Source organism: Lycorma delicatula, chromosome 3 (assembly GCF_047948215.1).
Source record: "Lycorma delicatula isolate Av1 chromosome 3, ASM4794821v1, whole genome shotgun sequence".
NCBI lineage: Eukaryota > Metazoa > Arthropoda > Insecta > Hemiptera > Fulgoridae > Lycorma > Lycorma delicatula.
Genome location: NC_134457.1, coordinates 16,005,186 through 16,032,106, shown reverse-complemented (window position 1 = coordinate 16,032,106; position 26,921 = coordinate 16,005,186). Strand labels below are relative to the sequence as shown.

Sequence of the window (26,921 nt, the reverse complement as noted above, 5' to 3'; positions counted from 1 at the left end):
TACTTTTTCTTTAGTACAGATCAAGATATGTCACTAAGAATACCATGATTTATACCATCCATATAAATGTTTTAATTTATATTCAAATAAATAAAACTAAATGTCATCAAATGATACAGAATCACATTTCCAATATTATTAATAAAAGTAAGGCTAGCTTTAAATAGCATCAGAGCTATTGTATAAGTAGAAATAACTATTTTTATATACATCTGTTACTAAAACAGCATTTTAAGCTCATGAAAGAAATTTCAACTCATCATATAAAGTCCAAAACCCTTACCATAAATTAAAAAAAAACCCTGTGATAATGTTAGTGATAAAACATTAATGATATACACCAAAAAGATTCAACAGTAACTTACACTGAACATTCTAAATGATATACAGTGTTAAAATTTTATTTCTTTCAAGCACATTATAAACTTAATCTATTCTTTATGCAAACTGACAGTAATGAAAATGGCTCTACTTTAGTTTAAAAAATAGTTATATTTTCTTAAAACAAACATTATGCAAACATTAATTTTTACTGTTTTATTAAAATTATTTATGTAATATTTTATTAAAATTATTTATGTAATTATTTATTTCATATTTATGCAAAGTACTGTTGTATGAAATAAGAAAAATTATTTTGGCTTCAAATAACATCATAAAATTATTATGCTGAAATTTTAGAAAATACCATTTGTGATTCTTCAAAAATCTGCAACACATATATATTTTTTATCAATTTTCTGAAATACGTAAGCAATTAGAATAAAACAAATTTTTAAACAGATTATTAAAATAAAAATAGACGAGTACATTTAAAAATAATCTAAACACAGCATTCACTTCATTTTATTGATTATTAATATTAATAAATGAACCACCTAATAAAACAAATTTTACAAATAATTTTGATCCTATTCAATTCCCGCAAATAGTAAATTATGTTTAAATCATAACTTTCATGTTTTAGAAAATATTTGTGAGCAAGTTTATTTTTTCATATTATTTTTAGTTATATGTATTAACAAATTGAGAACTGAATATAATAAGTAAATTATTTCAAAATATATATTTTTTATCACTTTCATTAGAAAAAATTCTAAATATGTGTTTTATTCCTCTATATTAATTAGTATTAAGAAAAACTTTGAAAAAGGAAAAAACACAGACTGTATATCATAAACATAGAAATGTAATACGCCACCAAATAATGAAATTCAAATTACGGTTCACAAACATTATATATAGAACATTAATGTTGTAAATGTACAAGAACTGAGATGACTGTTTGCATCAATGGTCAGGATAACATGAAAATTACTATGTTCATTAATAGCAATGGCAAATGACAACTTATTCATTCACAGTTAAGAGCAGATAATATCTTGATGATAAATAAAATCTTTCAAACCATATAAACAGACTAAATATTTATTTTGTCTATCTATTTACAGATTCTAATTTAAGTTATCTGAAAGAAACTTACTAATGGACCACTAAAGGAACATCAACTACAAAAGAAAATTGAGAATCTTTTACTTTGCGAGCATATGGAAGGACTATTTTCATATCTGAGGGTTCAACAATAAACTGATTTAGTATCTGTAGTGAAAATATATTACACCACTTTAAATTAAATAAAACTAGAATTTGTTTAACTGGGCATTAATGTAAGAGATCATGAAAAGTAATAATTAGTTTAAGCTGAGTTTACAAAAAGTTAGAGCGTTAAAAAATTTCCTCCCTGAATAAAATCAATGTACCTAGCAAAATTAACACCAGTATCTTTGAAAAGTAAATTATTCTAGATTTGTGGTTCAGGGGTTATTAGTATTTAACCCCCCCCCCCCCCACAAAAAAATATGTGAGCTATCTAAATACTGAATAACAGAATTTGCATATTCATCCATAATAAATTTCAAAGTTTTCAAAAAACAGTTTCCACAAATCATAAATAAATGTTTTAATTATAGAATTCAAGAACTGAAGATGTAGGATCCTATGAAAATTGATTCTTGGAATTAATATAGTAAGTTTAACTTTATTTATTGTATTTTGGTGATTTATATTTCATTTAATATTAAATTTTATTAGCACAGTGTGGTAAATACACACGTGAGCGTGCGCGTGCATGCACACACAGATGTCCATACATAGAATACATAAAAATAAATAATAATAAATAAATAAAAAACTGGTTTTCATAAAAAAATATTTTGTTATATATGGAAACTTATGAGATACCTGTATACACTAGTCGGTTAGGATTCACTTTGTTTGCCCTTCCCTCCTAGTTGGCCAACTTTGTTCATTATTCTCAACCCCAAAGAAGCTGGGGCCTCAATGTATGTATGGCTTTAATGTATGTATGAAAACATGAATGTGCTCTACAAATTTTAAAGCAATCAGTCTGTTGGTTCTTGCACTATACTGTTGCAAACGATTAGAACTGCCATAAACTTTTGCACTTATATATTAGATAAATATATATAAACTAAAACTAAATACATTTGTCTACAAACATTAAAGACATATACTTTGTGATCCAAAAACTTCAAATTACCCTCATCAGGTACTTTTTCTATCAACCTTTGCTTGATCACTCATAAATCACTTGCTATGGAAAATTTTTCAAGAGATAGAAGTTTTTTATGTTTAGCCTCTAGAACCATCGTAAAGTATTCAGAGGATGAATGAGGATGGCGTGTATGAATGTAAATGAAGTATAATTGTACAGTCTCGGGTTGACCATTCCTGAGATGTGTGGTTAATTGAAACCCAACCACCAAAGAATACCAGTATCCATAAAAAACTGCCTCTACTAGGATTTGAACCTTAAAATTTTCAACTCAAAATCAGCTGTTATGCAATGACAAGTTTACCACTAGACCAACCAGTGGGTTTCTTAAACGCATCTCGTAAGTTACCCGTTGCATCTAAAATGTAAAAATCTTAATTTTTTTTATAGCCCTTACTCTTCAGTGTTTGTTGAAAATAAGAAATGCACATTCATTCTGCCGTTCCAAAACATATTAGACTGTTCACACCAACCTGTTTACTTTCAACTGGTATTATAATTTAAATCCAAAAAAAATATCACTGCCTAAATTTCAGTCAGCAGTGACACCAATTGTTACTTATTTTAAAATTTTCTCATGTATATGTGACCTCCTTTTCTAAATAAATTAATGAAAGGTAATCATATTTTAGAAAAGTGGCAAAATAATAAATTAGTATATTCTTATAAAAAAAGTAATGAAAATACAAAATAGTATAAGTGCATAAGTGAATAAATCCACCGGGGTGGTCTAGTGGTGAACTTTTATTTTATTTTATATAATATAAAATAATTTATATATTAAAACAATTATATAATAGCATTCATAATTCTGGTTTAATTTTTCATAGCAGGGGATTAATTGAAAAGTTACCGCATTTATTATTCAACAGCTATCAGTCCCATCGTATTTTTATTTGCAGGCATGTACAACATTTTGACCTTTTTCTAAAAAAAAAGCCCTCATTGAGAGCTTTTCAACGATACATAAGTGGTACTTGTTTTCATCGGTTCCAGAGTTATAGCCAAATAAGGGCTATATTTGTATAGCCCTTTATTTGGCTATACAAATATTTTAATTAATAAAATATTTGTAACTTACAAGCGAAAGGCACATCGGTTCACATTCTCTCTTATTTAAAGTTGAAAAAAAAATTAATTTTTATATTCTTGTATTTTGTACATCTTCCACATACTAGAAAATTGTTTCAAAATATAAAGAAATATATCAATTTAGTATCAGATGCAAGATGGTTGTATTTCCATTTATTTTAACTAAAATTAATAAGTTAAATTTTGCTTATTTTATCAAAGATAATATATTGTATATACATATATTTTACAATCTTGTTTTTTATCTTTTACAGATCTTTTCAAAAGTGAATCCGCTTATGGTAGAGAAAGTCTCCTTTATTAATGGTGATTGTAGTAAACCTATGTTAGGCCTTTCAACTGCAGATCAAAAGGAGATTATAGAAAATGTAACTATAATTATTCATTCTGCTGCAACAGTTAAATTTGATGAAAAAACCAAGAAGGCAGTATCTATTAATGTTATTGCTACAAGAGACTTGCTTATTTTATCAAATAAAATTAAACATTTAAAGGTAATATTGAAAATTAAAATTAAAATTATATTCTTTTAGTTTTACTTTTTCGGCTGTTGCTACATAACAAAAACAATTATAACAAGAAAATATAGCAATTGGCCAAAATTATATATATATACATACAGAGTGTTTCTAAAATGGTGGGCTGGCTATACTTTTTTGGAATCTACTTGTAAAACTAATATAAAAATATCCTTAGGAAAAATGGCAATTTCTCCTTCGTTCTCCTATCTAACATTTTTTTTATTTTTATACAAAAATTTAAAAAAAAATCATATATTAAAAATTTATATAAAATTCACATTAATATTTGATAAGCCTCTTTGTAAAAAAGTTTTAAAATAAGCAAAAAATCAGGACTAATAAATAAACTTTTAAGCCCCCCAAAAAGGAGGATAAATGAGACCTGTACTTAAAATTACAACTGTTTAAACTTTAATTTTCAGGGTTGAAAATCTAACCGTATCTAGTATTAATGTAGACAAAATGGAAACTTTTCTGAAAAAGAAGTTCCATAAGACCCACAATATGGAGTTTTTTTTAATAATTTCTCATGCTTTATTCATTTTTCAAGTTATGAATTCCATTAAATATTGATTTCAAGTTATGGATTCCAAATGTGATAGCTAACAGCAAATGGAACCTTTTTGTTTAAGTACTTATACTCTAAATACATTGTAACTTTGATGAGAAAAAAAATATGGTCAAGGAGATCAATTAGACCCAACATTTTTTACTAATTTTTCGATTTTTTCTCAATCATACTTTGAATACTGCAGAATTCTTAAAGTTAAAAAAGTTCTTTGATCAAAAGGAACAATTTGACTCAAAATTTTTTATGTACATTTTGATTTTTTTTGCAATTGTAATCTAAATAATTCATAATTAAGTAAATAACATTTAAAAACCCTACGGGATATTTGAAATAAAAATCTGTCAAAGGTATAGCTGGAAAAGTTATGCAACCCTTTACCAGATTTTTGAATTGTTATATTACTGCCAGAATGTAGTGAAAAATACAAGTAATAAAACAAATTGAACATAACAAGAAAGTGTATGGAATATTATTTTTTTTTAGGAAAGTTTTAGAATTGGTCAGCCTGAGACTGAGATTCAAAAGATGAATTGTTACTTGCCATACAGCATGTTGACAATGTACATTCATTTGCTAAAGCTTTAACATGATCTGCGGAATACTTCTCAAATAATATCTGAACTCATAAGCTTAACTGAGAACCTGCTTGGTTTATGAAGTCAGTTAAAAATTAAATATTTAAGATATATTTTAAAATTAATCCAGGAACTACAAGGTCAAACTATGGAACGTCATCAATAGTGGTTATTCTGTACAGTGAAGTGTAAATAATATGAAACATGTGGGAAAATCAGTAAATGTTAATCTTATTTATGCAAAATAACATTACAAAAAAGGGCAATACAACAATTATATAAATATTTTTTACCTTTCTATAAAGTACTTTGTGATTGCAATATAATTTATAGTTGCTGTTGGAATAATAATGCTATATACACCAATAGACATATTACTAGTATTATTTATAATTAATTATTAATGTTAACTACTTAATTAATTTTTTTAAGTGTTTAATATAACTATTATGTAATAATAATTATTATGTAACAGTAAATAGATTAATTATTTCATAAAGCCAGAAATTAAAATTAAAAACTAATGTTTCTACAACAAAAACCTGCAAATTTAAGTGATTTATTCCTTCAATTTTAATTTTTGTTTGTGTTTTTTTTTACAAGAATCCTGTGTGATTATGTTAAACTGAAAAAATTAAAATATATAGTTGAATGCATCTATTATTAAATACTTTAAATAAAGGGGAATCCTGATACTTATGTTTTTACCAGATCCTACAGCAACACTCATAATGCAACATTTATATATATTTTTTCAAACTTAAGTGATTAGAGGTCCCTGCGAAGTAGTAGAACTGATCTCGGATGAAATTCTTTTATTTACTTGTGCCAAAGGAAAAGTGGTAAAAAAAAGAGTTTCTATATCACAATACTAATAAATTTGTTAATTACAAAAAAAAAAAAAATTGGAATTTAAAGTGCCTAGAGAAGAAATAACACTCAAATAATCACAATGTTCAGTTTATCTTAGTTCCCATATATAGAATCATTTTTTGGTAAGAAAGGTTTGAGTATTGGAAGTTTTTAATTTCTGTTAATTTCTGTGCTGCAGTGGCACAGTGGTCAAGTAAAACAAGACTTGCACCTCTTAGACACCATTAATAAAGTTTCCTGTGTTTTCTTAAAGGTACAATGTGTTTTGAATCACATATTTTTTTTTTTCTATTTTTTGTTAATTTAAAAAGATTCAAGGGATATAATGTATTTAATAGTAAAGAGAGAGGTAGAGTTCCACTGAACTCTACAGTACTACTCTGTTTCACAGACCAAGAACAGAATAGTTTTTTTGAAAAAAATGGTTGTTAAAAGAAGTGTTTATTATAGACATATAAATACATTTTTTAATAAGTCATTACACACTATAAAGAAAATAAACACATAACCAGTTTAACTTTGTATGTATAATTTCAAAATATTACTTTTATGTTAATTATGGGAAGCCATCAGATTTTCAGATTTGTATAAATTTGAATGGCACAGAGGAGATTTACAAATATCAACAGGTAAAACAAAAAAACTCAAATTCATCTTTGCATCTCTTAATTTCAAATTTTAGACATGAAACTGACATTATCAATATAGTGAAAAAAGGAGGAGGTAAATGTAGGTCATGTATTTACTCAGATTTGTGGAATGAAGTAGAAATCTAAGAAGATGTACAAGACATACAAGTATGTAGAGAATCATTAAATACAAATGTCTGTTCCTTAATCTGTTTCTTAGAGTACAAAGAACAAATGTGCAATAGACATGAGTTCTGGTAAACTAATTCTCTAAAGGAGAAGATTAGGAATGAGGAAATCATTTTATGAAATTGAATATGGAGAATCCAAGATGAAAATAAAATGATTTGAAATTAAAATCTCACTCTAGTTACAATTTAATTGAGCTTGAGAAAGATGTAGTTTGAAAGTGTGGATTCCTAAAACCATGTTGAAGAATAGGAGATTAATAAGGGTTTGGAAATGGTCATTAGAAAGAAGAGAGAAATTTAGAGAGAATGCAAAGTAGCTGAGACTGTGAAGAAATAAATAACAACTGAAACACTTACAGGAAGTAGTCAGGCATGGAATTTGAGAAGCAGAAGATGATTAAAATGGCTGAATAAGTTCAATTAGTATAAATAAATACATTAATGTATTCTATTATTATTCATTATTATTAAATAAAACCTCCTCTATGAATCATGAGACCTTGCCGTTGGTGAGGGGGCTTGAGTGCTCAGGGATACAGAGTAGCTGGACCGAAGGTGCAACCATATCGGAGAGGTATCTGTTGAGAGCCAGACTAAGCAATGATTCCTGAAAGAGGGCAGCAGCTCTTTCAGTAGTTGTTAGGGGCGTGAGTCAGGACGACTTAAACGGCCGTATCAACATCACTCAGTCCTCTGAGTACTGCGCAGCTGAAAGCAATGGAAAACTACAGCTGCTTTTTTTTTTCCAAGAAAATGTGGCTCTCTGCATTTTCACATAACAATAATGGAGGCGCCTTCCTTGGTAAAATATTCCGGAGGTAAAATAGTCCCCCGTTCGGATCTCCGAGTGGGGTCACCAGAAAATTAAAAAATAATATTCTACGAGTCGGAGCGTGGAATGTTAGAAGCTTAAAAAAGGTTGGTAGGCTAGAAAATTTAAAAAGGGAAATGGATAGGGTGAATGTGGATATAGTAGGAATTAGTGAGGTTCGGTGGGAAGAGGAAGGCGACTTTTGGTCAGGTGATTTTAGAGTAATTAACTCAGCGTCAAATAATGGGCAGGCAGGAGTAGGTTTCGTGATGAACAAGAAGATAGGGAGGAGAGTGGAGTATTTCAAAACGCATAGCAATAGAATCATTGTAATAAGGATAAAATCAAAACCTAAACCGACAACGATTGTTAACGTTTATATGCCTACAAGCGCCCATGATGATGATGAGGTAGAGTGTGTATACGAAGAGATTGATGAAGCAATTAAACACGTAAAAGGAGATGAAAATTTAATAATAGTTGGAGATTGGAATGCAAGCATTGGAAAAGGCAAGGAAGGAAATATAGTGGGTGAATACGGGCTGGGCAAAAGGAATGAAAGAGGGGACCGACTTATAGAGTTTTGCACGAAGTATAATTTAGTAATTGCCCACCCAATTTAAAAATCATAATAGAAGAATATACACTTGGAAAAAGCCAGGCGATACTGCAAGGTATCAGATAGATTATATCATGGTTAAGCAAAGATTTAGAAATCAACTCGTTGACTGCAAAACTTACCCTGGAGCAGACATTGATAGCGACCATAATTTGGTGATAATGAAATGTAGATTGGGGTTTAAAAACCTGAAGAAAAGGTGTCAGATGAATCGGTGGAATTTAGAGAAGCTTGAGGAAGAGGAGGTAAAGAAGATTTTTGAGGAGGACATCGCAAGAGGTCTGAGTAAAAAAGATAAGGTAGAAAATGTAGAAGAAGAATGGGAGAATGTTAAAAAGGAAATTCTTAAATCAGCAGAAGCAAACTTAGGCGGAATAAAGAGAACTGGTAGAAAACCTTGGGTTTCAGACGATATATTGCAGCTGATGGATGAACGTAGAAAATATAAGAATGCTAGTGATGAAGAAAGTAAAAGGAACTATCGGCAATTAAGAAATGCTATAAACAGGAAGTGCAAACTGGTGAAAGAAGAGTGGATTAAAGAAAAGTGTTCAGAAGTGGAAAGAGAAATGAACATTGGTAAAATAGACGGAGCATACAGGAAAGTTAAGGAAAATTTTGGGGTACATAAATTAAAATGTAATAATGTGTTAAACAAAGATGGTACACCAATATATAATACGAAAGGTAAAGTCGATAGATGGGTGGAATATATTGAAGAGTTATACGGAGGAAATGAATTAGAAAATGGTGTTATAGAGGAAGAAGAGGAAGTTGAGGAGGATGAAATGGGAGAAACAATACTGAGATCTGAATTTAAGAGAGCATTAAAAGATTTAAATGGCAGAAAGGCTCCTGGAATAGACGGAATACCTGTAGAATTACTGCGCAGTGCAGGTGAGGAAGCGATTGATAGATTATACAAACTGGTGTGTAATATTTATGAAAATGGGGAATTTCCATCAGACTTCAAAAAAAGTGTTATAGTTATGATACCAAAGAAAGCAGGGGCAGATAAATGTGAACAATACAGAACAATTAGTTTAACTAGTCATGCATCAAAAATCTTAACTAGAATTTTATACAGAAGAATTGAGAGGAGAGTGGAAGAAGTGTTAGGAGAAGACCAATTTGGTTTCAGGAAAAGTATAGGGACAAGGGAAGCAATTTTAGGCCTCAGATTAATAGTAGAAGGAAGATTAAAGAAAAACAAACCAACATACTTGGCGTTTATAGACCTAGAAAAGGCTTTCGATAACGTAGACTGGAATAAAATGTTCAGCATTTTAAAAAAATTAGGGTTCAAATACAGAGATAGAAGAACAATTGCTAACATGTACAGGAACCAAACAGCAACAATAACAATTGAAGAACATAAGAAAGAAGCCCTAATAAGAAAGGGAGTCCGACAAGGATGTTCCCTATCGCCGTTACTTTTTAATCTTTACATGGAACTAGCATTTAATGATGTTAAAGAACAATTTAGATTCGGAGTAACAGTACAAGGTGAAAAGATAAAGATGCTACGATTTGCTGATGATATAGTAATTCTAGCCGAGAGTAAAAAGGATTTAGAAGAAACAATGAACGGCATAGATGAAGTCCTACGCAAAAACTATCGCATGAAAATAAACAAGAACAAAACAAAAGTAATGAAATGTAGTAGAAATAACAAAGATGGACCACTGAATGTGAAAATAGGAGGAGAAAAGATTATGGAGGTAGAAGAATTTTGTTATTTGGGAAGTAAAATTACTAAAGATGGACGAAGCAGGAGCGATATAAAATGCCGAATAGCACAAGCTAAACGAGCCTTCAGTAAGAAATATAATTTGTTTACATCAAAAATGAATTTAAATGTCAGGAAAAGATTTTTGAAAGTGTATGTTTGGAGTGTCGCTTTATATGGAAGTGAAACTTGGACAATCGGAGTATCTGAGAAGAAAAGATTAGAAGCTTTTGAAATGTGGTGCTATAGGAGAATGTTAAAAATCAGATGGGTGGATAAAGTGACAAATGAAGAGGTATTGCGGCAAATAGATGAAGAAAGTAGCATTTGGAAAAATATAGTTAAAAGAAGAAACAGACTTATAGGCCACATACTAAGGCATCCTGGAATAGTCGCTTTAATATTGGAAGGACAGGTAGAAGGGAAAAATTGTGTAGGCAGGCCACGTTTGGAGTATGTAAAACAAATTGTTGGGGATGTAGGATGTAGAGGGTATACTGAAATGAAACGACTAGCACTAGATAGGGAATCTTGGAGAGCTGCATCAAACCAGTCAAATGACTGAAGACGAAAAAAAAAAAAGACAAAAAAAAAATTAAATAAAAAAAACAATGTGAAAAAGGAATTTAAAGAACATTAAAAATGTTTTATGTATATAAAAGTGTTATTTTCCATTCATTTCATATTACAATTACCATAATAATGAATAGTGTTTTTTCATGGGTAATGATCTAATTTTATTTCAAGCTACACATGTTATGTGCATATAAATAGGGATTTCATAAATATAATTAATTTTACTGTTCCAGGCATTTGTACACATATCTACAGCTTACTCAAACTGTCATTTAAGTAAAATTAAAGAAAAGGTTTATGAACCACCAATTGGTGATAAACAATTAATCATTATAACAGAATGTCTTAATGATCAGCAGTTGGATCAACTTACACCCATGTAATAATAATTATTGTAAATCTTATGCAGTAATTTTTTAAAACAAACTTTTATTTTTAGTAAGACATTTTTATTGAGTACTATTGCCATAGGTGTACATGATATGTTCAAATTAAGTCCAATTGACAAACTAATCTATAAAACTGGGTGGCGTTCATTATATTGGGTACAACACTACTTGGAACTATCACAAAATGACGACAACATTAAGTATAACACTTCTTAATATTCCTACTGATGTTACGAACACTGTCGCCCATAACAGAATGAACATGAACCATTGACAAACTAGTGTATGCAGGTGTAATTAGACCGTCACAGGTGTAAATCTGCGTTTAATTTCTTTCATGAATATCAATGTGGATTCCGACTGGACTATAGTATTGCAACAATATTATTAAAAACACCTAATAATATCCATCTAGCTATGGATCAATGACATATGACTTTCTCCTAATATTACTATTTTGAAGCCTTTGCTATGTTCTTCATATTATTCATTTAAATAAGTTAAAAATATATATGTAATAAATGCAATGTATATGTTTATACTCATAAATTATATTAAGTAATAATTTTTACTTAAATAATATTTCTGATGCTGCAAATAAAGCATTGATATTGCCTCAGCTCCAAGGGCTGAATACTATCATTTGTCTTTAAATATGGATAAAACAAAACATATATACTAGTGGCTGAAAAGTAACTTTACAGCCATCCCCTCTAATGTTTTTTATAATTGAGATAACTGGAACTGAATTTTGGGCAATCAGAATTTAGTTTTAATTAAATAAATTTTCTCATATTATCAAGCTCTTTAAAATGATATGAAAATTCCAATGACATTGTCCTGTTTGAAATTTTTAAGTTTCTCCTTAACCCCACCACCCAAAAATTAAAAAGAATGATATATAAATTCAATGAAGTAGGCCTTTGGTGTAAGTAGTAAAAACAATACAAACTGAAACCAATTATCTCAATCATAAAAAGAGGAAACATTTAGAGAGATAGAGAGTGAAAAGGGGCCTATCCCTAACTACTTGGTAACATCATCACTTCAAGTCACTTACATGTTTCCATAAATGATATTTTATAATGACTACTCTATATTAAGTTATTAAGGCTTGGAATTTTGTTTGACAAAACCCTGAGTTTTTCTGTTGAGGTTGATGGTATGCACCAACTTAAATGGTTATAATGATTTCTTATAGTCTATCTTCATGTAACCCTAGTGAGGGTAGTCGTTCCTTTTCCCAATTATTGCTTAGTAGTTTATAATGACTAAACAATAAAGATGATTAAAACATAAAAATTTTAACACTAGTTATTCATGTTTATGCTTTATTAAAAATTTAGTCAAACAAATTGATTTGCAATAACTATTAAGGATAACAATCATAACTTAATTTTGCTGTTTTCTGTGATTCAAAGATGAAAGATACTATTTTACTAAAAAGATACTAATTTTATGTTTAGTTACTTTTTCACATAACTGGAATGTTCTCTTTGCCAGATTAATTAAGATGAGCCCTTATTTGTAAAGCTATGATTAAGACTGTGCAATAATTAAAAGTCAAGTTTAACAGGATGAATGCTCCAGAAAATGAAAATGTTAGAACTTGCAGAGCTTTAACTTTCAATAATTTAATCTTTATTGTCATTTAGAAAAAATGGTACTGTAACATATTCTATAGAAATTACTGAAAAATTAAAATAGCTATTTTAATATTTTTTGAATAAAATTACAACAATAAATGTTCATAAATTTAGAGAGTGCAAAATCAGTCGTGAATGAACAATAATTAGCAGGTAATGAATAATATTGTATCTGGAAATGAATTAATTTGAGTTAGCAAAAAAATTAATAATCTTTGAACTTCTAATCAGCCTATAGAAAGTTCTCATCATTCTATTTTGCCTATAAATTTAAACACAGTTTAAGGAAAACTCTAAATTCCTCTAGCATTTTCCAATATTGGAGAAAATATTTTTCACTTTATGTTGTTTGTCACATCAGATTTGGTCTGGTTTTGTAGGCCACTTCCAAAAATTAGGCATCTTTCCACTTTGTTTCATGGAATTTACTTCATATTTTCAATTTTCTAATCTCGTTTCCATTATTTTCTTTATGAATATTAACAAGAACTACTAATTTTCATTTAGTACTAAAAACAATCTGACCTTGGTTTTGTGCAGTTCAAATACTACACTTTTTATAACATTCCTGTCTTGTTTCTTGTGCAAGTTCAGCTATTTCAATGGTAAGTCAATAAACAGGATCAATTACTTCAATTACTTTTATTGCAGTGATAGCAGCCAGCCTCATTCTCTCAATAGTCCTATTTTCTGTGGAATGTGGCATACATATTAGCGGCATATCTGAAATGTTAATGATTAAAACTTAAGCAACAAAATTCATATCTATGGTAAGTTTAGAGACTATAAATTTTGTTTACTTAAACCAAACTGATATACAATAATTATCGTGGACATGTGTTGCAAAGATACCCAACTGCATTTCTATGCCTTAGAAAGTTCATATTACTAACAGTTCACTTTTTAGTGATTGCTTTAGATACTTTAATAATCTGTTTAACTCTATTATATTAAAATAGTCTTAATAATAAAGGTGTTAACAAGAATTTTTTTATTAAACTATGATAAATAGCTACACAATCATCAACAACAAACATTTGGTGTGCCTGCCCAGTTTTAATGTTTTTAATTATTACTTCTCTTCATGTCCATACATTATATAATTTCAGTAATCTGATTCAGCAAGTATAATACTGTAATTTTATTCAATTATTTCTTTAACTTATAATAATCTATTAAATTTTGTTATATATTATTATTTTCTATTTCATTTTTATTAAATCTATTCAAAATGTTTACCTTCTGTTGAAAAACTAAGGCCAAACCAGAAAAATGACTAGTTATAATATATATACAATTATTTTATGAGAATGTTTTAGTTGTAAAAATATATTGTCATATTTATTAATTTGTAGTGACAAAACATAACATAACACAGAAAGATCATATTAAAAATGAAAAGCTCTTTTTGTTATGAATTCAGTATATGAATGAATACTTAATAATTGAATAGTTACACCCAACACTGTTGATAAAGTGAATGCTATAAGAAATATAGATATGCTTAAAATGCATATCATACATGTGTAGGGGCCAAATAAAGTTTAAGATGTAATTTTTAAATTAGAATAAATGAATATGCTGTCATGTGTGGTTGGCATCTACTTGCAAATAGTTACTGATATTCTAAAGAAATGTGTTTAAATGTATCTTAATAAAAGACTAAATTTGCTTTTTCAGATTGTTAAAGGATTGTCCTAATACATACATATATACTAAGAGGGTTGCTGAAAGTCTTATTAAACAATATGGTAAAGGACTTCCTGTCATTATTGTAAGGCCCAGCATAAGTAAGTATTCTATTCCCGGAACCTTCTACATTAATTAATAAAAAAATAATTAATATGGCATAAAATTAAAATAAATTCTGTCTTCTTCAGAATACCAGCAGCTGGTTATTTTTATCAAATCTGCTGCTGCATAGGTTAGTGATTACAATCATAGTTTAAGAATTGTTATGTATGTTGCTAAACCCAGGTTCAAATCCAATTAAAGAAGTAATTACTACTATTTGGATTTGAATGCATATATCACGTTTATCTTTGATAATTTGGGGCTCAGTTATTTTCAATGTCTAAAAAAAATTGGCCTGAGATTAGAAATCATAAAAAAATTGCAGTGTAAGTGATGAAGGAAAATTCTGACATATTAAGGAAAAGTGGAAATCAAGATAAATGTCCCACATACTTTTAAATAATTCAATATCAGAACAATTGCTCAGTTATTATTATAAACACTCCAGTGTATAACTTACTAATATAAGAAGACCAATCAGCATTAGAAGATGCAGTAAACTAAGAATTTTTAGATTATTGCCATTTCCTTTCTTCTTATTAGCATATATTACTAATAAATTTCACTGACAGAAAGTATTTAAACTATAGAAAATAATTTGTAATTGTTGTTTTTAAAGTAAATGTGTAATGTGAACAAACAAAAAAGGAGATGAGCTTAAAATACCTTGTGAGGGAACAACTAACTTGAGCCAACTTACTTTTAAGTGAGTAGGGGTAAACAGGAATTACTCAGGAAATGCATTCTAACAAACTCCTAGAAAAGTAAACAGAAAAGTAAAACACAAGAAAACAATAAATGAAATAAAAATAAAAGAGAATTGTTAAAGTGTGTACAGAAAAAAATCTGAGGGGTAGTTATAAACATGTAAAAAATTATGTTTAACAAAAGAGAAAGAGGAGAACCAATTCTTTTGTTAGGAAGAAGAAATTAATCTAGAAATACAATACTTGTTTACATAAAATATATCAGATTTTTTTAACAGAACCAACATGGTTTTAGATAATTTTTTTATCCCTTTTTAATGAGCTGTTTAATAGACTTGGATATTTATTCAGTTTTAATTTTATCAAATATTAAACATCTCTGGGCCATATAGTATTTAAATTTTATCAAAGATAATAGGTCTACTACCAGTAACTATAAAAGACATAAAAGTAATTTTTTTTTATGAATATAAAATCTAAATAAATATTCACAATGTACGTAATATAAAACTGTTTTTTCTTATTTTTGTCAGTGGTGGTATGAAAAAAAGATTTTTTTTTTTAATTATCAACTCTTTTAAAGGCAATCTGAACTAAATGAATTAAAATTTAAAAAAAGTTTTCAAATATTTTTAAACATTATTATGGCAATCTTCAGTAACTCAATGCTATTTTTACTTAAAGAATGAGTGGTATTTTTGAGTTCAGAAGAAAAATATTTAGAATGATACAAAAAATATGTCAGATTTCAAGCATATCAATTCATTTCTTTCTTTTATCACTATGAATTTATATATACTTAATATTGTTTGTGTTGAAATCTGAGCATTTGTTTTATGTATTTATGGAGTATCTGAAGTTTTTCAGCTTTGGTCGATCTATAACTTTAATTTAATTTAATTTCTCTATGATATGGTTAGCAAAAGTTAACTATGTAAATATTAAAGGCTGTGGTATAGTGATATATGTGTGTGGTATAGTTATTTGTTTCTCTGTGTAATGGTTAACTTGAAACAAAACAAATCGTTTGTTTACACATGCTTTTACTTTATATATAAGCATGATGTACTTTTATTTGTGCAGACAATGACAATTTGAGCCTTATTTAGTGAAGTATTTTTGTATGTAAAACACTAATATCTAAAAAACTGACAATATTAAATTTATACAGAAACTAGTAATAGAAGCTTAGTGATTCAGTTATACTACAAATAAACTCTGCCAAATAGAAATCAGTCTTCTGGAAATCAGAACATCTACTCAACAACCTAAGATTTTAAGAATTTTCATTTTTATAAATAACATTATTTTCACAATGATTGAATACAGCTGGATTAGAAATGAACAAGAAAATAATGCATAACTTTATTGTGGGTTATTATGCTATTAAATAGTGGATAAATAGTCCATTTGATGTTATTTGACCTGCTTAACAGAGTTTTATGTTAAAACTATAATCTTTAGGGCCCGTAACTTAAATATTTTATCTCTCGAACTGGGTTTAATTTAAATTAGTCTATGAACAACTATTGAATAAAGAGAAAAATAAAATCTGTTTATTGAATAAAAAATTTACTTCAGTAACTAGTTTTTGTTTTATATTTTTCAGTCACAAGTTCAAGTAAAGAACCTGTCCCAGGTTGGATTGATAATTTGTATGGCACTTCTGGAGTTGGTGTTGGATATGCAACTGGATTTATAAGAGTAATGGAATGTGATCCTAATGTTACAGCTGATGTAATACCTGTTGATATGGTAACTAACATAATAATTGCTTCTGTATGGAATTTAAATTGCAGGCGAGTTTTAAATTTTAATAAAAATTATAATACATGAAATATTTTTAATGATAAATTGAACCGATTTTAATTTTTAAGAACCTTTTTATATGTATCAAACTTTTTCTAGATACATATTTTTTTAGCTATTCCAGTGATAAGTGAATTGTTGTCCAGCAGTACAGTAAAGCTAAACTTATTCCTGGCATCTTTTTGAGTCAGAAAGACAACTACACAATGGAATGTATTAAACAAATTTATTACATTTAAATTAAATCTGCTCATTTGGTATAAGAGTTACATGTTTGTAAGTATAATACTAGTTCAATATTATTTAGAAACGACCATTTTTTTGGAATATAAAAACCACTCTTAATGTAGCTGTTATGCTGGAAATATGTAGGATGTGTTCTAAAGGTTTACTAGATTTTTTTAATATTATTTGCCAAAAGTCTTCCACAATACACATACATCAGATCATAAACACTACACAAATTACAACGTACGAGGTCTGTAAATAAAGTAATGAGACTGTTTCAGAAAAACTTTTTATTTACAATCCAATTATACATGAACTCTATCACCTTCGAAATAGTTTCCTTGAGAAGCCAAGCAATGCTTCAATCAGTTTTCCCACTCTTCATAGCACTGTCGGAACTCAGAAACCAGAATATCCTTCAGATGGTCGGTTACGTTTTTTTTTTATGTTTACGACTGATCCAAAATGGTGTTCTTTGAGATGTTTTTTAAAGTCAGGAGCAGGAAAAAGTTGCAGGGACTCAAGTCAGGTGAATAAGGTGGTTGAGGAACTACAGCAATGTTTTTTTTTGCCAAAAACTCATTAATTGAGATGGCAGTATGACAAGGTGGATTGTCATGATGCAACATCAGTTGTTTTTGATGACTGATCTCATGCAAGCAACTCTTTTCTGCAGTCTTTCAAGAATTTCTTGGTAAACATAATGATTTACAATCTGTACTGTAGACAAAAAATTCCTTATGGACAATGCCATTACTATCGAAGAAACAAATTAGCATGGTTTTGATTTTTGAACTGTTCATTTCTGCTTTTTTGGGACATGATGAGTTTGAAGTGTGCCACTCCTTGCTATGGCATTTTGTTTCTGGGTCATACTCAAATATCCAAGATTCATCACCAGTAATAAAATTTTTTAGAAAATTCATCAGTTTCAATTCACCCTAAAAAATTGTGGTACACTTCCACCCTGTTGTTTTTCTGTTCAACAGTGAGGTTTTTTGGGACCAATTTTGTACAAACTTTTTTCATGTCCAATTTGTTTGTCAAAATCTGACAGACTTTTTGGCATTACGATCTTCCAGAGCATGGATCATCCGCAACTGATTGCCAGCTATCTGAAAATACTTTAAACCACCTAAAAACCTGGGCTCAGGACAGAGTGTCATATCCATATGCCCTTTTCAATTTTGAAAAAGTTTCAATAGCATTCTCACAGAGTTTAACACACACAATATTGCTCATAATTAGTATTAATCATTTTTGTAACACACAACAAAAACTTGTTTCATGAAATGTATTTTTAAGTATCCCCCAATAGACTAAAAATATAAATCAGATCTGTTTACATAATCATATGTAACTTTAGTGTTGCCACTTTGGATGCCAAAAAAATCTAGTCTCATTACTTAATTTATAGACCTCGTATGCCCTTACACAACAACATCTTACACTTGGTGGTGTTACGACACCTTACGAAATGCAACCATAACCCAAAGTGGACACTATTGTACTGATGGGTGGATGGCTCTACACAGTGAGTCTCAAACGTTGTTCTCTGAACACCAGGGTGAACCCAGTTATGTGCAACCACAGCTTCAGGGCGTGCACGCTTTGCTAACGTGGTCTGTTAAATTGTTAGTGCTCATGGGAACCATATGGCAGTCCCAAATAATAATCTTTTGGTGGTTGTTGGTTCACTTGAAAAAACCAACAAAAAGGGGGGTTTGAAGAGACTTTGAACAACCTCGTCCGCCGAAGATATAGATTCAGTGATAAGGAAACAAGAAAAGTGTCAAATGTGCACATTTGACACTGTATTTGAGATGAAACGGCGAAACACAAGTGTGAGCTTCTGCTGGAACACCAGACATGTTGGAATTTCAAGAAATGAGCATACTGATAGTGCAGCAAAATTGGCTAGTTTGTAGCCTACTTTAACTAATCGCATTGTTTCTAATGACATTGCCTGTTTTCTTAAGAGGAATAATATGAATGGAATGCTACCATCAACAATAAACTTCGTCCATTTAAGAACACTATGTCATCATAGAATTCCTCATGCAGGAATAACCGTTGAGAGGAGTTATGCAAATAAGGCACAGTAAACTTACTCATGGACACCTCATGAATCAGACTGATACACCAGTATGTGTTTGTTGCGACTGCCAACTAACGGTATCACATCCTTGTGGACCACGTCTGTTATGTGGCATTGTGTCCCAAGCTTAAACTAGGAGTTAATATCCAAAATATTAATGTCTTACAATTTCTTAAGGCTGTGCATATGGATTTAAATATTTGATTTTAACTGTAATGTGTAACTTTTAACTCTATGACTTTTAATGTACGGCAATTCGTTATTTCATGTTAATCTTTATATTGTTTTTATTTTTGTTTCATCTTGCATTTAGAATATCGCAGGTATTTTATATCTGTTCAATTTTAAAGGTAAATTTTGATTGTTAATTTGTAATCATTTACTATAGTAATTTTGGGTTGATAACAATATCTCGTTGTACACCCAGGAAAAAAATTTGCCAAAAGATCAGATTTGAATTGCATCTATTCATTAAGTCTAACATTTTCTCTAACTTTATTTATTTTAACTATGGCTTTGAAATCTAATTTTCAGTCTTTTTTCTGCACGATACTCTTGATTTATCTTGTTTTAATTGCGTTCAGTCAATTCTTGGGTTCAACCATTTAAGTTAAACTTTTTGTTTTATCCAGAAATGTTGGTGCTAATTATATATAATAGGAAACTTTTTACATTTATATTTGTTTTTTGGTTAATTTCACATTTAATTATTAGTTATAATAAACAGGTAGTACATATTTTCAAATCTAATGTACACTTTTTCTGAAATTTTCTTTGCAATTTGTGTTAATGAAAATCCAGGGTTCATAATTTATGGGTAATGAAAGCACTTTTGTACAAATAAAGTTAAATGTACTTTAAATTTAACTACCACTCCTCTAAAGTAGTTTTAATACATAAAAATAGTTTAGTCATTGTTTTTTGCATTAAATTTGAGAGAAGCAGATTTCAGCTTAAAACCTTTTTTTTACTACTATTCTTCTGAATCTTTAGCACAATTCTAGGTTCCTAGCAAGACTTACAACCTGACTTACCAAATCAGAATAATTACATGTAGATAAATGCTCCAAAAGTTCTGTTCCTTCAGTTTTGTAGTAGCTCACATTTCAGGTGTAAGTGCTTATCAGTTACAATTGTATACAATTTTTATATCTTGTATATAAAAAAAATTTTATTATATTGTATACACATAAAAATTGTTGATTAATTGTTGTTGGGTCTTCTCATATAATCTACATAAGACAACATAATCCGAGAAAGATTGAGCGTATGATTGTTAAACATCTTATATTGGGTTAGGAACTCTTTAGTAAAGAAAACAGGATAGGAAGCTAAAAAACTGAAAAATATTTATTAAAAAAACCTTTTAGTATTTATTTTTAAAAAAATCACCTAAAAAAATGCTCTCAGATAAGAGTAAAGTAGTTACATGAGAATGTTGCTGTATTTTTAAAGATCTTCAACATTTGCAGAAAAAAATTTTACTTGGAGTAATATTATTAAGCCCATTAACATTGCTGTAAAAATGCACTTATGTATTTCTGAATTCAGAACAGTATGACAAAAACAGAAACAGTTTGTAAAAAACAGAAACTATAGTATTTTATATTAAGATTTTTTACACTTGTACCATTAACAAATTTTGTATTTACAAAGATACTATTTAATTACCTAATCCTTCATTTACTATTAGGTACACTTTCATTCCCTGTACAATCTAAAAAGGATATTCAGCAGGAACTTAGTGTATTTTCGAGTGAGATGACTTAATTTTAAATTTTAGTGTAATTTAATATGAGAAAAAAAGATGTTCAGTTGTTTACTGCAGTCTGTTTATATTTACATTATAAAGTCTATAAAAATCCATTTGTAGTATATTTGTTAGTTGAATTTGTGCAGGTGCAGCTGTAGTTTAAATCTGCAGGTTTACTACTTCCTGTAACTTCAAAAGTTTAGAATTTTGAGGAAATGTAGTTACTGTAACATTAATGAGATATTTTTCAAACTGAAATAAGCTAATCTTACACTACTTTTCCTGTATTGTTATCATAAAATTTTAAAAAAATTTGTTACAGAACAAAGAAGGACAGTATTGAAGATCCACCAACGTACAATATGGTTTCAGGCGCACAAAATCCAGTGACATGGGATAATTTCACTAAACTTGGCAAAAGATTCTGGCCAATTTCCACATTAAATTACAACATTAAGTTAGAAACAATTCTGAAATAAAAATTAACAGAAAAATTAATTAAATACTGATATCTATATTTACTTTACTGAAATTATTCTTTTTATATTATTCCACTGTACTGTTAAAATTATATCTAATTTTTTGAAAAATAAAACATGTAGTACAATGTATTGAGATAAGACATACCTTACCTTAATTTTTCATTGAAGTACTTCGCGGATCCTGCATCCTCAGTCATGATTGAAATAATTGTTATTCTGTAATAAAAGTAAAAATACTAAAATAATGATTGCGTATTAATTTCCACGTGTACTGCTATATGTTGCAGTATTTATAAGGCCTCCTTCAAATACTGTCTATGGCTATCAAACTGAAATTTTGTTTGTATTTATACATGTAATATTTTTCAAATATATTTAATTTTATATCATCTTTATTAATTTCCAATATTTCTAAAGTTGTGTTAATATCAGAAATACAATGTTCATTGTTTATTAAATGTTTATGCTTGTATTTATTTATAGCAGTCTTGCTGAATATTTTTAGTGAAAAAAAAAACTGTGTTAAACATATTACTCATTTTATTTTTGTTGGTATACTTTCAGGCTGGTAAAAATATCAGAGAATGTCGACAAATTTACACAGTTAATATCATATTTCTGTAAAAGACAATGGGATTTTTCTAACAAGAATACTCAACATTTGTGGAAATCATTAGATCAAAAAGATAAAGAAATATTTCCATTTAATGTTGAAGATATTAATTGGGAAGAATATTTTTATAATTATATGAGAGGAATAAGACAGTATTTATTGAAAGATGATTTATCAACTATTCCAGCTGCAAAGAAAAGGGCAAAGTGGTTAGTTGTCTAAAATTTTCTTTTTTTTGCCATTACATTAGATAGTATTCTCTATTCTTATTCTTCTGTGCTAATCTCAAAAATATTTATAACATTCTTCATCATGTCATATCATTAAAAAAAATGTTATTCTATTTTCACATAAAACTACTTCTAAAAAACTACTGCTTTGAGAATGAGTTATTAATGTTTTATTTTATGCTGTTATCAATTTTCCCAAACTGATCAGTGAATTTGTAACGGTATTTTGCCATACCGTTATTATACTCTACACAACCTCACTAACCAAATTTGGAAAGACTACCATTAAACCTACCGATCTAATAATACTCCATTTTACAAGGTATAGGTCAACTGCTTTAAATCTATCATGTTGTATTTTATGAACCTGTTTCATTTATTTCTTATACAAATGATTTTAAGGGTTTCTTACTTTCTGACCAATCCTTAGATATATATTTGGTATAAGCAGACTTATTTTTTTGCATAAATGCTTCTCTTTGCTGGCGCTAATCTGTTTTTAATATCATCTTTACTTTCCCATTCCTTTGTGATTTTATCATATAAATAACAAAATTCTCATAATTCTGATACGTCACCTCTTTTCAAAATTTTTGAACATCTACCTTAATGTCAGTCTACTTCATTACTTATGTTTATTATCAAAATACTACCAGAATTTATTTTAATTAGTTTTTTATTTCCACTAGAACAACTATATCATTAGCTAAGTCCTTATTTTTAACCTATATTTATTAAATCTACTTTTTTATTCGTTTAAGTACAAGTAGAGAAAAATCATAGACTTGAGGTATTCTTGTCCTATTTCTTTCACAATTAAATTTTGTAAATTTTCACTTGCTGTTATAACGCAACTAATCCTTCTACAAATTGTATAAATTATTCATTAGCTATACCCCGACACAATTTTAAATATCTCATTCCATTGGACATTATCAAAAGTGTTCTTAATATCTACAAATAAAGAAGTAGTATATTTAGACAGATTTATTTGTCTTTAGTGTGCTTCGGTTGATGTATAACAAATAACACATTGATTTTTATACAGATGATTAAAAATATCACTATACTTTTTTAATAAAATTGAATAGCTTTTTTGTAAGAAAAATAATCATTATTAAAAAAAATGAAAGTACTTTTGTACTTATACAATACTACTATTATGAGGTTAAGGTCCTGTTAATCTACATTATTCTGTGCACTGTGGAGTAGTATTCAGTGAAATATGAATGCTTTTTGTAAAAGTAACTTATCATCACTGGTGCTCATTTATTTAAGAGTTTCTGCAATAATAAAAATTAAAAATATGCATTACTCTATTAAAGTGTTTAACAAATCTCTGCAGGTGGCAAAAGATGGGATCAATTGACAAATGGCAGATAAACCTACAGACTGATTCCAGAGACCAGAGATGGCTGGACATGGGGAACTGGGTATTGGTTGAACCAGCTTCTTAATAGTCACAGGTATTTTAAAGCACACCTGTGGGCGTGGATGTTGAGACAATCTGTTTATAAAAAAATAATAATAAAAATATTAGTAATAATAATAATACATAATTGTATTATTCTCAATAACTTTGTTTTTTGTGTTTTTTTTTCAGGATATATTTGTCAAATTACATATTATTAATATTCTTCATTTTTGTATTTGGGTACATAACATGGATTGCTGTTGGTTTCATTACAAGCTTTGGTTCAATAATTGTAGCCTTAATTTATGATTATTTTACATACAGTTCAACACATTTATATGTTATAAAAATGAAGAAAATAATGCAAGCTTCATTAACAGTTTTAATCGCATACATTATTAAAAAATATTTAGATAAATATGAGGATGATATACCAGTTCAATATATTTCTTTAAGAGGTGGAATGTTTATATTTGATAACAATAATGATCTAAATGATGAATACGTGCATGACTAAAAGCACCATTTTATACATTTATTCAATTTATTCAAGAATCATACAATGTAGATTATAAAATTAAATACTAGTATTGTATGAACCATCTAGGATAATTAGTGTTAAAAGTATTTTGTTAATTATCAAATCTTTTATAATTACAATATGTAAATGTTTAATTAAAATAAAATAAAAATTTATATATTTAAATTTGTGATGATGAATACCTCCTTCAGTTGGCAGGCATGCTATTGTATAACAAAATATATTTCGTCAAAAAAGAAGGTGAAGTTAAACTTCATTCATCACGATGAAGTAGATTACTGCTGCAGATACATTCTCAAAAAATGAAACAGACTTTTATACTTGAAAAATATTCAGCTCAAAAATTTACAAATGTTTTTATCTCATATGGAAAAGTTTACAATTTATTACTGATTTATGGCATTATGAAGAAAGAATTATATGATGCTTAATTTAAAACTTTTAGAGCATTTACTATATATAACAAGCAAAATAATGTTGCTTAAACAAACTGATCAAAAAAATTAATTACCAATGCAAAACAAAAACTACTTTTTACCTTCTTATGGTTCTTAGTGTGATTTATTCATAAATTTTTACTAGTTGTAACATATGGTGTAAAAGAAACTAATGTTTTAAAGAATACTTATTTATTAGTTTCATAGTCATTTCACATCATACCCCTATACTATCTACAAGAAAATTATGATGGAATTGGTTTTTATAGCAGATAATGCTGTTCATACTAGCTATAGAGGTACAATCAGAATATTACCTTTCCTGCAGCAAATGAGGTCAATTTGTTTTTTTGAGGTCATTTTTTTGTGGTCTTGATTTAAAGCAAGATCATGAATGAAATTTTTGTGGATGAATATTCTTCTACCTTGGTCCTAAAAAATAAACAGCTTCAAGAAACAAAAGAAAAGGATAAGAAATGGATTGATTTTGGTGTGTTAAGTTCAAATTCAACATGAATTTCATCTTCAAATACTGTAAATGTTGTATTTTGAAGGCTGGGTTTCAATTAACAACACAGTTTGAACTAGTTGGCTAGAGTCTATGTACTACGTAAATAAACTATGGTCCATCACAACGAAAATAGTATCTAAAGCAAAATATCAATCAACAATCACTTTTTGTTAATATATGCTGCAGATGTTTATTAACTAAATCTTATTTTTATTAGGAAGTTTTTTTAGTAGTAATGCAGAAGTTAACATTTATATTGACTTTAACTTATTTCTAATCTGATAAATAAATTTATATTTAAGTGAATCTGGGTATAACATCTGGGAAGTGAAATAATATAAATGTAAAGTTTACAATATGTTTATAACATTTTCTTTGAGTTTGGATTTTTATTTCCTTTGAATTTTCATTTGTTTTGAGTACTGTATGACTAAAGAAAAGGAGAAATACATCCAAAATATCTGTGGATGTACTCTCATAATTAAAAATTATGACATCATCTAACCCAAATTATTCTGCAGATAAAACAGTACCCGAATCCCTGGGACACCTTAAATTACATAAGCTGATATCTAACACTTCAAATCAGACATGCTTGGGAGATATGTAGAATGCATATATTCAAACAGATGAGGTCATTAGTAAAAATACAAGAATAACAAATTTCAAGAATAGCAAATAAACATGAATAGTAGTAACATTAACTGAAATTGCTCGCTCAGTTGTATAATTTTTAGAAATTTTTTTCTATTCTGACAGTTGCAGCACAATGAATTATTATTGTTATACGTCCTTAAAACACTTTTTGATTTGTAGTTGAAAGGCCTAACATTATTAACAAAATTTTCTCAAACAAATAGAATGATGAGTGAAATAAATCTGGAAAGGATATCCATTCAGTCTTAGTTAATCATAATTACTTTATTTGTGTTATAATTTTGCAAAAATAAATGAAGCATTTATAAATTATTGAAGCAAATTATATGATAGACAGTACACAGTCATCTGTGATGATGACTAAAATATAATTTAACACTTCTCTAAAATTTGAGATTATTTTACATTTTTACAGTACATCTTCCTCAGTTTTACAAAGTACTATTCACAAAATTAAACATAATTTTCATAATATACACCTCTAATTTTTTTATTCATAATATTATTATATTTTATTTTTCAAAGTTTTTCATGTTTGAAAGCTCATGTAAAAAAAATTTTATCACAAAAATTTGTTGATTACCTTGAATTTTCTGTAAGCTTTCAGCTAACTTAAATAAGAAGTTCATTATAACATGTTATTTTTCAACTAATACTCTTCTATTAATGAGAGTTATATTTTTATTATTGTAGTCACATGAAAGTTCATCAATACTATTATTACATCTGTCATTCTTGATATTAATAAATATTTTTTTTATCATTTTAAAATATGTTTAAGAAAAAGTATTTTTAATTATCTAAAATGTCATATATCAAAAGTTCCATTATTGATATTAATAACCGTTAT

General features: G+C 28.3%; 1 protein-coding gene across 1 annotated transcript; it reads left to right on the top strand.

Annotated features, from left to right (window-relative positions):
• Positions 1 to 3,804: 3,804 nt before the first annotated feature.
• LOC142320804 (fatty acyl-CoA reductase wat-like) lies at positions 3,805 to 24,442 on the top strand. Its single transcript, XM_075358783.1, has 8 exons — positions 3,805 to 3,810; positions 3,922 to 4,161; positions 10,996 to 11,141; positions 14,478 to 14,587; positions 16,908 to 17,097; positions 21,509 to 21,643; positions 22,233 to 22,490; positions 24,115 to 24,442. The coding sequence occupies exons 1-8, from the start codon at positions 3,805 to 3,807 to the stop codon at positions 24,440 to 24,442; spliced, it is 1,413 nt and encodes a 470-aa protein (XP_075214898.1).
• Positions 24,443 to 26,921: the final 2,479 nt, after the last annotated feature.

Bases quoted from the DNA above. Each gene is read 5' to 3' on its own strand.
- LOC142320804 (XM_075358783.1), top strand. The intron at 4,162-10,995 runs GTAATATTGAAA...TTACTGTTCCAG, and splicing joins ATAAAATTAAACATTTAAAG to GCATTTGTACACATATCTAC. The intron at 11,142-14,477 runs GTAATAATAATT...TTGCTTTTTCAG, and splicing joins TTGGATCAACTTACACCCAT to ATTGTTAAAGGATTGTCCTA.